Genomic DNA, 12260 nt, shown 5'->3' on the forward strand with positions numbered 1-12260 from the left:
TACTCCAAATCCGGACTAAATGGGCTCATGTACAGCTGATATGTTTGAAGCAGGTTACAGACTTGAGTCACATAACATAGCAGTTGGAACCATAAGTCATAACAGTAGGCTACCTTGCCAATGTGGCTAAAACAGAAACTTTAAAACTCAAACCACTCCTCCTGTCGCTCTGTTACCCAGAATGCGCGAGCAGGATGCAAGGCTGCTTGAACAACGACCTCTCACTACTCAAACTCCTTGATGTTAAGCGGTTAGACAACATTTTCCAGGTTTTTATTTAGGTACTTGGGTTGATAAAATGAAGGGGTTTACCATTGACTCCTTCTTTTTGTCGTGCGCACGGTTCTGTATCCTCTGTTGCGTTTTGGAGACCGTTATTTCTCAGGATGCTCAAGCAGGTGGTCTGAGGCCGAGAATGAGATGGCAACACAACGGGCAAGTTTTCAGTTTACTCAGCCGTGGCGCACAGTACCAGCCTTCCGCTCGTAGAGACAAACAGGCAGGTTCATCTCAACCAAATCACGTTGTTGTACTCAGAAACAATAACGAGACGGTAGAAGAGACAGGAACGCCCGGGCACCTCGGGGCACAAGGCTCTCCAACGCGGCTCGCTCTTGGTGCGCAGTTACGCGCCGCAGCGCGCCGGCATGGAAGTGGTGCTCAAGAGCTCTCGAGACCTCAAGAGACCCATGCTGAGAATACAAATCCCGATCACAACAAAGACAACGACAATCCCACATCTACGGGTTCTCCAGCGGTTAATCGAGAGGATATGATGGTCGGGGATGATCCGTACAACCCTTATAAGTCGTCTAACTACAACCCCTACTATAACTACTATAACTCGTACTTCAGACCCCGACCCAGAGCCACCCCCAGGCACGGTTACGGAACCAGCAACTTCCAACAGGGTGGTAAGCAAACACATTCTCTGATCTTTAAAAAAAAAATTTGAAAAATAAAAAATGTTTAATGACAGTTTGAAACTGGCCAGTTATCAAATAACTCTGTGTCCTTAAACATGTCCATAAATGCCTGTTTTTTTGTATTTGTCAAATGACCTCCGTCAGGTCTACCTGACCTGGTCATAGACCCTTACTACATCCAGGTGTCGTCCTACGTCCAGAGAGTTCCCATGTACAGCCTCCGCTGTGCCGCTGAAGAGAACTGCCTGGCCAGGTACTCCTCTGCAGACGCTGGACTGAACTCAACACTGTCACCTGGAACCACCATTCAAATACAGATCTTCACAAGTCAACATACTGTATCTCCTGTTGAAACTCACTGCGGCACACAGTAGATTAATCAAAGCCAATGTCGAGGAGCTGGAATTTATGCGTTTCACATACAGATTAAACCATGTGGCACACAATGAAAATGTTAATGTATGGGTGTGTTTGAGAGAGAGAGAGAGACAGAGAGAGAGAGAGAGAGAGAGAGAGAGAGAGAGAGAGAGAGGGGGTGGGGGGGGGGGTAAAGTAAGACCTAACAGGTATGGGTGCACCCTGGGACTGTTCCATTACCCAGTCCTGCTCTCTGCTCCTGCCCAGCTCTGCGAGACATGTTGCAGACTACGACACACGGGTTCTCCTGCGCTTCCCCCAGCGCGTGAAGAACCAGGGAACGGCTGACTTCCTGCCCAGCAAGCCTCGCTATGCCTGGGAGTGGCACAGCTGTCACCAGTAAGTCTCAAACCACACAGGAACAGGCAAGCAGGCAGGGACCGTGGATGAGGGAGAGGGGTGTGTGGTTGAGGGACTTTGGATACCTTGGTAGTTTCCGAAGGACTAAGCGCATGACCCTCTCCCATGTCCGCCAATCAGAACTAGAGGTACAGGAGGTATGCGTGTGATGAGGTCATTAACGTGCGCCTGCCTTGCAGCCACTTCCACAGCATGGACGAGTTCAGCCTGTACGAGCTGCTAGAGGTTGGCTCGCAAAGCCGCGTCGCCGAGGGACACAAGGCCAGCTTCTGTTTGGAGGACACGTCATGTGACCCTGGATACCACCGTCGATTCGCCTGCACCTCTCATACACAGGTCTGCTGGGACTCTGGTCTGGAGCTAACAGCTGTTAGCTCTCTGTCTCTCTCTCTGTCTCTCTCTCTGTCTCTCTCTGTCTCTCTCTCTGTCTCTCTCTGTCTCTCTCTGTCTCTCTCTCTTTCTGTTTCTCTGTCTCTCTCTGTCTCTCTCTGTCTCTCTCTGTCTCTCTCTCTTTCTGTTTCTCTGTCTCTCTCTGTCTCTCTCTGTCTCTCTCTCTCTCTCTTTCTGTCTCTCTCTCTCTCTTTCTGTCTCTCTGTCTCTCTCTCTCTCTATTACTGTCTCTGTCTCTCTCTCTCTTGACTACCCAGGCATTACCAATACTAATTACTCTTCAAATTGTAGTTTATGACTAGAGGTACTACTGTATGGTAACACATTATTACTGTTGGTTGAATTCTGCTGTTGCTGCTTCACAGTGGTGTTACAGTGTTCATGTTAGCACACAGACAGGATCCTGACAGTCTATGATGGGTGATTTGTGTGCAGGGTCTGAGTCCAGGCTGCTATGACACGTACAACGCTGACTTGGACTGCCAGTGGCTCGACATCACAGACGTGAATCCTGGGAAGTACGTTCTGAAGGTGTGTCCTTACTCCACAAACGACAGGGACAGGGTTTTCAATGGGCTCCAAATGTACTCAACTCTGTGATGGGCAATTATCTAGATGAACTTCTCATTCTTTTTTTTCTTTTTTTGTATCATCAGGTGACTGTGAACCCAGGTTTCCAGGTTCCAGAATCGAACTTCCACAACAACGTTGTGCGATGTGACGTCCGGTACAGTGGCAGCTCTGTCGAGGTGTCCGGCTGCTCCGTGACAGCGTGAGCCTCGTCTCCCACCGTCCCTCCACCACAATCACACCTGAACCACCCGCTACAATTACTGACCAACTGTCAGTTGAAGTCCTGGGGCTGTCAAACGGATGGGTGGTTGTCAGGCAACCCGTTCATTTGAATCAGGGAAACATCTAGAACATGCAGGACCATGGGCCCAGAGGGCTAGGGTTGAAGACCACTGTCCAAGAGCATATATTCACATATTACATTTATGTATCATTCATTTACCAGATTCCTTTATCCAAATGAAAGAGTGAGAGAGAGAAATAGTGCATGTAGACGGTACAGCGGAAAATTTAAAAATGTCTGACATCCTCTCAGCCAGGTTGGGTGTTTTCTGTGACTGATTGTGGTGTTTCTCTCCTGTGTCCACACACTAGATCCTGAGCTTCAGCCGCCTAGCAACAAAACACTGTCCTGAAGAGGCCGGAACGTTCCACAGGAGGCCAAAGAAACACCATGACATTGTTAGAAACACTGTTTTGACCGTTTTACTCTGTACAGTTCTTGAGTTCAGAACTTGATAGTGAAGACTATTATCTAGTTACGGTATTCACATATAGCTAGCCATTGATTATATGTCTGTGATGGTAAATATTTAGTTTAGATGTTAAGTAAAATATATAAGAAGCTAAAACGACAATGACATTTCACGTTGAAAGACGAATCCTGGTGCTATCCGTTTTCTATGTTTTCAATATTGGTGCTACTTTTTAAAGACTGGGGGTTTTAAATGTGACATTTTTATAGAATTATTCAATTAGGATGTGTATATTCTTAAAACAGAATGTGTAATGCCGACTAAAGTTAGATGTTTCCTAAACTTGCAGAACTTGTAACTCATGTGGATGTCATTATAATGCATAATATTCATTACTTCAATAAAGGTTGTATTTCTGAGATCTGTTCAATTGTAGTCTGGTTCTTTATTAAATATCTACACCACACACATGATCTTGAGCACCTTTGGCTTTCATAATAAAACATATATACACTATTATTCTGTATGTCAGAAAATGTAATTGTGCTGCATGTGAGAGGTTCCCTTGGGTGTTGTGCATCCACTATCAAGGGGCAGTGTTTCGACAGCGCCATTGGGCTGCGCTTCAATATTGCCATCTGGTGTTTTAAAGTGTGAATTACAGGTGCAGTTCTCACAGTAAACCACCAGATGGCGGTGGTAAAGCGCAGCCTTATGGAACGGGGTTTAAAGGGCAGTGTTTCGAAAGTGCCATTGGGTTGCACTTCAATTACACCATCTAGTGGTTAAAAGTGTGAATTACATGTGCAGTTCTCACAGTAAACCACCAGATGGCGATGGTAAAGCGCAGCCCTATGGAACGGGTCTTTAAGGGCAGTGTTTCGAAAGCGCCATTGGGCTGCGCTTCAATTTCGCCATCTAGTGGTTAAAAGTGTGAATTACAGGTGCAGTTCCCACAGTAAAACAGCAGATGGCAATGGTAAAGCGCAGCCCTATGGAACGGGTTTTTAAGGGCAGTGTTTCGAAAGCGCCATTGGGCTGCGCTTCAATTTTGTCATCTAGTGGTTGAAAGTGTGAATTACACGTGCAGTTCCCACAGTAAAACAGCAGATGGCAATGGTAAAGCGCAGCCCTATGGAACGGGTTTTTAAAAGCCAGTCGTGTCATGAGCATTACAAGTGCAGTTCTGAAAGTGGAGGGTTTAGATGGGAGTCATTGGAGGGGACAGTTTAGCTGAACAGTATTTATCTGCTATTATCACCCATTATCTACTCATACCCGGACTAAAGAATAAATCATTTTATAATTATAATTAGATATACATACATACAATTATATGGATTCATATACTTCATAGCAGACATGTATTTCATTTTGTTCCTTAACAGAAACCATCTCTTAGAGGAACAAGACTGAGCAATTACACCTTGATTTCTTATCTGTCCTATTTTGATTAAAATATTGAAATTCTCTTTGGGTCTTTATTTGTTAAATTAGCCAAACTCAGTGCTATTCAGGTGTAGCTTCATGGTTTTAGGCTTTTGGAGCCGGTGTAGATTACGGGCATATGTTGTTAAGTATGAAATATATATTTTTATAAGAAGGCTTATCCCACATATGATGAGAATATATTCAAATCAAGTTTATGGCTCAGAGAGGAGAGAGAGGCTGTCTTGTAACCAAGAAGTTGAAGGGCTCCCCATAGACTCAATGTTAGAGCTTGATCTGCTAACTGTTTCTACACTGGGGATTGTTGCATTAGATCTCATTTATCTGGATATGTGGTCTGGGTCATGTGATCTTAATGCCAATCAGTGCAAACGGTTGTCAGGTGTGTTTCACAAATCGCAACTCACAGTTAGGTTTAGCTCAGCATGAGATGACAGATCAAGATGTCACAGGTTCAAACTGTTTTATTTGGGTTCGAAGCAGCTGGAGAGTCGTCTTAACTGATGTCATATCTATTTAATATCCACTGCCAAAATAATTATGATAATAGATTTTATTTGTAACGCACTTTACATTTGAAACAAATCTCAAAGTGCATACTGGTTGTGAATGGTTTTTCTGGAAGTTTTTCCTTGTCTTCCTTGAAGGTTTAAGTTGTTTGAGGGGCAGTTCTATGGGCGTATGTGAAGCCCTCTGTGACATTGCTTGTAAAAAGGGCTAGACAAATACATTTTTATTTGATATGATCCCCACCCACGGGGGACTGTGTAAATAATGAGTTTTGATCTTGCTATGGCATGTCTTCATTCCAGTGAAGTACCCAAGAGTGCTGACGATATTTCACTACCAGACATCACAAAGTCAAGCTGACACGTAGAACAGACCCAAAAATATGCGCCGTAGAGTTAGAATCACCACGTGTATGTAATAGAGGTTATCGTTGACTACACTGTGGTCACACGGTCGGCAGAGCAGGGACAATGGGACGGTGTCTAACACCAGAGGAAAGTGTTGCATGTGGATCAGCTGATAGCTTTGATCAGTGTGCTTTGAAATGAACATTTTTACAAAATACATTTTTAAAGAATTGTTTACGGAGGGACCACAAATTAAAGGAAAGCAACCAATTATAATTAAATGTATTTCATGAAATTATTGAATGTCATTCGTTATCAATGGTAGGGCTTCTACCCAATGCCGGTAATTGTGTGCATACAAAAAAATCTGAATCAAAATGTGTTTTGGTTTAACATCTTAGCCTCTTCGGTGAGGTGTTTTGTACATAACGGAGTTTTATTCTAAGGAGTTATTCTAAGGTGACAATAACGGACCGCAGAACTGTACTTCCGCTATTTGAGCTGGCCTTCGAGCGTCAACTTCCCATATGTCAGAAGCCTTTGTGCTTTTCCAGGCTGTCTGCGAGTCAGGAAAAAACAGCTGGATCCAGGATTCTTGCTTTTCCAGCTAGCGCAAGCTAGCCAACAATCGACTCGACTCCTGCAGCAAGGTAGTGTAAAATAAAAGAATAGCTTCGTTTTCAGTAAATACTTTTCTGCGTTAACGTGTGTCATGGAATCAGTACGAATTAGCTAAATCTCCTAGAGCAACCTAATAGTCTTGCTAGGCTAGCTAGTTTTCAGATTGCTCCATTAGGCTAGCCAGAGCTAGACTAGGCTTGTGATGAAGCGAATGATTGCATGATGGGGATAAGAGATGCTGGCCTAATGTTGTGTTGCTAACAGTTAAGGTAACAAATGAGGTGTCAGCCGAGTGCCCCGTTGAGATCGTCTAGATGCAATGTGGCACTTAGTAGCTAGACTAGTATACACAAAGTTGAACATGGTATTCACACTAAAGCTTTAAATAATCTTTCAACTTGCTAGTTAGCATTCGCTAAGTATACGTTAACGTCACTGCATATAATCAACAGTCAATGACTGCTTTTTGACCCAGTTTACAGGGTCTACATTTGTAGCGTACAATTCACATTTCACATGACTCAAGTTAGATGATTCTATTTGCAAACTGGAGTGGCTGTAAAAGGTCAAATTAAGGTTCCTAGAAACCCAGGTCATGTATTATCTAGTGGACCCCTAAACCATTCCTTGGCTAAACTCATGGCAACAAACCACCCATTGATGTTGATACAGTACCACCACAGTAATCTGAAGTTCAACTCAAATCCTCTGGTCACACAGCAGTACTAGCAGAGAAAAGAGTTTCCACAGGAAGTGTTGTTGTTAATTCTGGCTGGATGGAGGGGAGCCATGAAAGCATTAGGGCAAAACACCATTGTTATCAGAATGTTTGTCTCTCTGATCCAGTCACGTTACCCAGCAAAGCTTACAATCCCAGAGGTCTTATATGAATCCATAAGCCTGGCCAGTTGACTCTTTGATCAGGCCTGGCTTGTGTGCCTGTGTGTGTGTGTACCTGTGTGCCTGTGTGTGTGCCTGTGTGTGTGTGTGCCTGTGTGTGTGTGTGTGCCTGTGTGTGTGTGCCTGTGTGTGTGTGCCTGTGTGTGTGTGTGTGTGTGTGTGTGTGTGCTCTCCCAGGTTGCTTCTCTCTGGGGTCTGGATGATAATGCTGGCTGGAGATGGAAGCTCCTGAGTACCTGGACCTAGATGAGATCGACTTCTCTGATGACTCAGTGGTAAGCTGCCTAGTAATAATAACTAATCATATTAATAACAAGACTACATTAGATAACATGGGACCAACCCAGTGGTTGGGTTTAACTATGTGTTAAATTAGAACCAAACTGGGTTCCTTGAAAAACTTCAAACGAAGCTTCTGCTTGGTTTTTATGATTTCATCTCCTCAAATCGTACCGTTTCACAACGTTTGATGTAGATTCAATGCTTTGTTCGAATGTTTCTAATGGTCTCTTGTAACCGACAGTATTCAGTGACGTCCTTGAAGAACATTCCAGAGTTGTCGAGGAGAAGTGATGGCGCAGGAGAAGACAGGCAAGGTGGATGACTACTTCTTCTGTCCCAGTAAACGCTGGACATCTGTCACCTCTGAGCACACGACACAGAACCTGTCTTGTTTTATATTAACCCTTACCAAATACTCCTGTGTTTATTACATAATCATACAGGCTATGATAAGAGTAATTTGCTGTAACCTTGTAAGCAGCCATTTCCTCTTGCGTGACCATGGTGCATCTCTGCATCCCCAGCCCCAGGGATCCCCTGGAGCCGGGGGGGCTCGGCCCTCGGAGGCGGGGGCGTCAAGGCCAGCGGCATCGCCGAGGTCCACAGCAAGTTCCGACCCGTGAAGAGGGTCTCTCCTCTGAAGCACCAGCCGGAGTCCTCGGACCAGGACACGGACCCTGGCAAGGCCCAGGCCCAGGGGGCCCAGGGGGAGCGTGGGGAGGGCAAGGAGGAGGCCCCCGCAGACAAACCAGCCCTGGCTGTGGGCGAGGGAGCGGGGGGAAACCGAGAGGGACAGGGGGAGGAGGAGGGGGTCTGTTTGGGGAGCTGGAGCACTACGACCTGGACATGGACGAGATCCTGGACGTGCCCTACATCAAGTCCAGCCAGCAGATGTCCACCCTGCCCAGGGTGCACGTGGACAAGCGCAGCGCCGGCGGAGCGGGGGGCTCCGGGAAGACCTCCACCCTGCCCCACAGCGAGAGCACCCAGTACTGCGTCCTGTCCCCGGTCAAGTGGTCCGACATGAGGAAGTCCAAGTCCATGGAGGCTGACTACCACCTGAGGCCCTCGGTGACCGGGTACGACCCTCCTGCCCCTCTCGTCTGCTCCTCCTCCTCCTTCTCCGACACGGACAAGCTGACCAGCAGGGTCTACCCGGACAGCCAGAACCACAAGATGAGTTTGGGGGGGCTGGGGGCGGCGGTGGACTCCCCAGGGGGCCAGGCCATGATGTTTCCCCTGCCGGGGGTGTCAGGGGGGAGGCAGGAGGGCAGTAAGCCCCGGGGCAGCGGGGGTCTGGAGGGCAGTAAGCCCCGGGGCAGCGGGGGGCTGGAGGGCAGTAAGACCTGGGGGGCAGGGACCAGCTCCAGGGCCCACGGAGGAGAGGTGGATGAGGAGACCAAGAAGAACCACAACATCATCAACATCATCAGAGAGGGACAGATCTCACTGCTGGTGGGTGACTTTGTCAGAGTCATGCTCTCTAGTAATGACTGCTAAAACGACTACATTTTGTCACTGCGTATTCCTTTTAGCATCTTAGAGTAATATTAAAGTAATATGATTCACTCAGGGTCACACTGTGGAGAGACTAAAGTAAAAGATAGTGACTTGGCTGACTTTGTCACTGTCTTCCTCTGCCAAATACCTCCCTACATACTACCTTCCTTCCCTGCTGTCTCCTCCCCCCCCTCCCCCAAGCCTCTCCTAAATGTTTACCGGTGACCTGTCCTCTCCCCCGGCCCCCTGTAGCCCCACCTGGCAGCAGAGAACCTGGAGCTGATCAGAGACGAGCAGGGGAACAACCTGCTGCACATATCAGCCTGGTACGGCCACGCCGACTGCCTGCAGCACCTCACCTCGCTGCTGGGGGAGGACGGGCTCATCGAGCGCAACGGCCAGCAGCTCACCCCGGCCGGCCTGGGGGTCAAGGTAGACCTGGGGGGTCGAGGTAGACCTGGGGGGTCGAGGTAGACCTGGGGAGTCGAGGTAGACCTGGGGGGTCGAGGTAGACCTGGGGGGTCGAGGTAGACCTGGGGGATGATGGTCAAAGTAGAGAGTCGCAATGTAGATCGGGCAGAAAAGACATGCACTGTATGTAAAAGCTTGTGTGTGTGTTTACGTGTGTGTGTGTGTGTGTGTACAGAACGGCCACCTGGAGTGTGTGCGGTGGATGGTGAGTGAGACGGAGGCCATAGCAGAGCTGAGCTGCACCCGGGAACACCCCAGTCTGATCCACTACGCTGCCCGCTACGGCCAGGTAACACACACCCTGGCTGAAAAAAATATTTGCAGAGAAAAAGGTTTCCATAAACAAAGTCCTCTCCTTTCACTGTGTGTGTACTTTCTCGCTATATTTCCTCTCTGTCTCTCTTTCTCTCTCTCTTTCTCTCTCTCTCTGTCTTTCTTTCTTTCTGTCTTTCTTTCTCTCTCTTGCTCTTTCTCTGTCTCTCTGTCTCTCTCTTTCTGTCTGTCTCTCTCTCTCTCTCTCTGTCTCTCTTTGTGCCACTGTAGGAGAAGGTGTTGCTGTGGCTGCTTCAGTTCATGCAGGAGCAGGCCATCTCTCTGGACGAGGTGGACCAGCTTGGGAACAGTGCTGTCCATGTGGCCGCTCAGTACGGCCACCTCACCTGTATACAGGTACAGTGGAGCCCCTCATCCACACACACACACACCTCACCTGTATACGGGTACAGTGGAGCCCCCCATCCACACACACACACACCTCACCTGTATACGGGTACAGTGGAGCCCCTCATCCACACACACACACACCTCACCTGTATACGGGTACAGTGGAGCGTCTCACACACACACACACACACACACAGTGTCATCCAAACTTTTGAGTTTAGAAAGATTTCTCCTCATTCCCTCCTCCTGCTTCTTCTCATCTCCCCTCTTCCTTCTCCTCTGCCTTCTCCTCCTCCTCCTCTGCTCCTCCTCCTCTCTTTCTCCTCTCCTCCTCCTCTCCTCCTCCTCCTCCTCCCCTCCTCCTCCTCCAGACCCTTGTAGAATACGGCTCCAACGTGACGGTTCACAATCAGCAGGGCGAGAGGCCTTCCCAGAGTGCCGAGCGGCAGGGAAACACCACCTGCGCTCGCTACCTGGTCGTCGTGGAAACGTGCATGTCGCTGGCGTCTCAGGTGGTCAAGCTCACCAAACAGCTCAACGAGTGAGTAGCACACACACACACATATACACACACACATACAGGCTGATTTTGTGATGGGACTCTTCTCGTTGTCGTTCTCCAGACAGGCCGTGGAGAGGCTGGCTCTGCAGACCCAGGTCCAGAGACTCGTGGATCCATCCAAAGGAGAAGGAACCCCCTCACGCTCCCCCAGGTCTGTCCTGCTACAGTACGCTCTATTTAAACACACATACACACACACGGTCACTCTCAAACACACACGGCATCATACACAAGTATGTCAGTCACACGTAAGTGACTCATCATTCTTCCTATCTGTCTCCGTGGTGACCAGTTCCAGTCAGCCGTCAGCGGAGGCGTGGCCTGAGATGATGCTGACGGCGGAGTCCTCGACCGGAGACAGCCATTGGGTGGTGAGGCAGGGGGGCGTGGCTACGGACTCTGTGCTGCGTCAGCTGCTGGGGAAGGAGGTTCTCCCTGGGCCCGGAGGGGGGGTCGGGAACCCCCCAGGGCCGCAGCGCAGGGCGGGGCTGGCGGAGCGGAGGGTGGGACTGGCGGAGCACAGGGAGCTGAAACTGGCCCGGCTCAAGCAGATCATGCAGCGCTCCCTCAGCGAATCGGATTCCGACGTCTACCCCCCGGAGGAGGGCAAAGCCGGAGCCCCGCCCTCGAATGGCCCCCGGCCCGAGAGGCCCAATCATCTGCCCATCGCCGAGAGTGAAGAACCAATCAGCAATCACCTGCAGCTGGCGACCAGGAAGCACACCCCCTCCTCGGAGCGTAAGTTAGCCTTCTCCAACGGGGCCTCCAAGTCTGTCGACGGAGGGTACAACCCCTCCCCCACGTCCGACCGCAGCGACCCGGATCCTCCAGGAGAGGCCTCCGGAGAGATCCATGACCTCCAGGGTCAGAAAGTCGCCACCAGCCCCAAGAGCGCCCTCAAGTCCCCATCGTCACGCAGGAAGACTTCCCAAAACCTTCGGCTCAGGGTCACCTTCGACGAGCAGGTGGTCCACAAGCCGCAGGAGCCTGAGGGCAAAGGGGCTCATGGGAAAGAGAGTTCGGGAAGGACTACAACCGAGACGTCTGAGACATGGAAGCGCCCCTTTGGAACGTTCCGCTCCATCATGGAGTCTCTGAGTGGCAACCAGAGCAGCAGCAGCAGCAGCAGCAGCAACAACATCAACAACAGCCAATCCGCTGCTTCGGTCAAGCAGCATTCCGGTTCCGGAACACCCCACAGCTCACCAAATAGGAAAGCCACTGAGACAAAGGCGGGACCAGGTGGGTCTACCAAAACAAAAAACAAGAGCAGTGCTGTTTAGTTGGTTTAGAGGGACATTCCACTGTTTTGATGCAGTCTGTTCCACTTCCTCCCTCGCAGTGTTAGCCACAGCAGCAGGAGAGGCTGTGGTGTTTAGGGAGGAAACTGAAGGATGTGTGTTGGTTTTGTTCATGTCAATGAAGTACTGTCCCTGTCCAAGTCAGTGGCAGGTGTTCCCTGTGCATCTGTAAACACAGCCCTACCTGACAGACCTAACTGTGGTTGTTATTATTATGCACTCCACACACTGCAGCACACATAAAAAATATCTATATATGAAAACCACTGTTTATATTTAATGTCTATCTATAT

At 49.0% G+C, this 12260-nt stretch overlaps 2 protein-coding genes across 2 annotated transcripts; both read left to right on the forward strand.

Annotated features, from left to right (window-relative positions):
- Positions 1 to 220: 220 nt before the first annotated feature.
- lox (lysyl oxidase) lies at positions 221 to 3704 on the forward strand. Its single transcript, XM_084690284.1, has 7 exons — positions 221 to 914; positions 1071 to 1179; positions 1551 to 1682; positions 1883 to 2039; positions 2529 to 2624; positions 2750 to 2865; positions 3261 to 3704. The coding sequence occupies exons 1-7, from the start codon at positions 299 to 301 to the stop codon at positions 3265 to 3267; spliced, it is 1233 nt and encodes a 410-aa protein (XP_084546410.1). The 5' UTR covers positions 221 to 298; the 3' UTR covers positions 3268 to 3704.
- Positions 3705 to 6186: 2482 nt separating this feature from the next.
- sncaip (synuclein, alpha interacting protein) lies at positions 6187 to 12159 on the forward strand. The gene is given in 11 exon segments (XM_084690847.1): positions 6187 to 6317; positions 7366 to 7463; positions 7712 to 7784; positions 7995 to 8228; positions 8231 to 8925; positions 9223 to 9402; positions 9617 to 9730; positions 9985 to 10110; positions 10476 to 10645; positions 10728 to 10817; positions 10959 to 12159. Coding segments are annotated over 10 exon segments (2730 nt in total). The 5' UTR covers positions 6187 to 6317; positions 7366 to 7406; the 3' UTR covers positions 11950 to 12159.
- The last annotated feature ends 101 nt before the right edge of the window (positions 12160 to 12260 follow it).

The sequence above is a fragment of the Hypomesus nipponensis genome, chromosome 24 (assembly GCF_054491055.1).
Source record: "Hypomesus nipponensis isolate SF chromosome 24, ASM5449105v1, whole genome shotgun sequence".
NCBI classification, from domain to species: Eukaryota; Metazoa; Chordata; class Actinopteri; order Osmeriformes; family Osmeridae; genus Hypomesus; species Hypomesus nipponensis.

Coding starts and splice junctions, on each gene's coding strand:
- lox (XM_084690284.1), top strand. CDS start 299: ATGAAGGGGTTTACCATTGACTCCTTCTTTTTGTCGTGCGCACGGTTC. Junction 915..1,070: donor CAGCAACTTCCAACAGGGTG/GTAAGCAAACAC, acceptor GACCTCCGTCAG/GTCTACCTGACCTGGTCATA. Junction 1,180..1,550: donor GAAGAGAACTGCCTGGCCAG/GTACTCCTCTGC, acceptor GCTCCTGCCCAG/CTCTGCGAGACATGTTGCAG.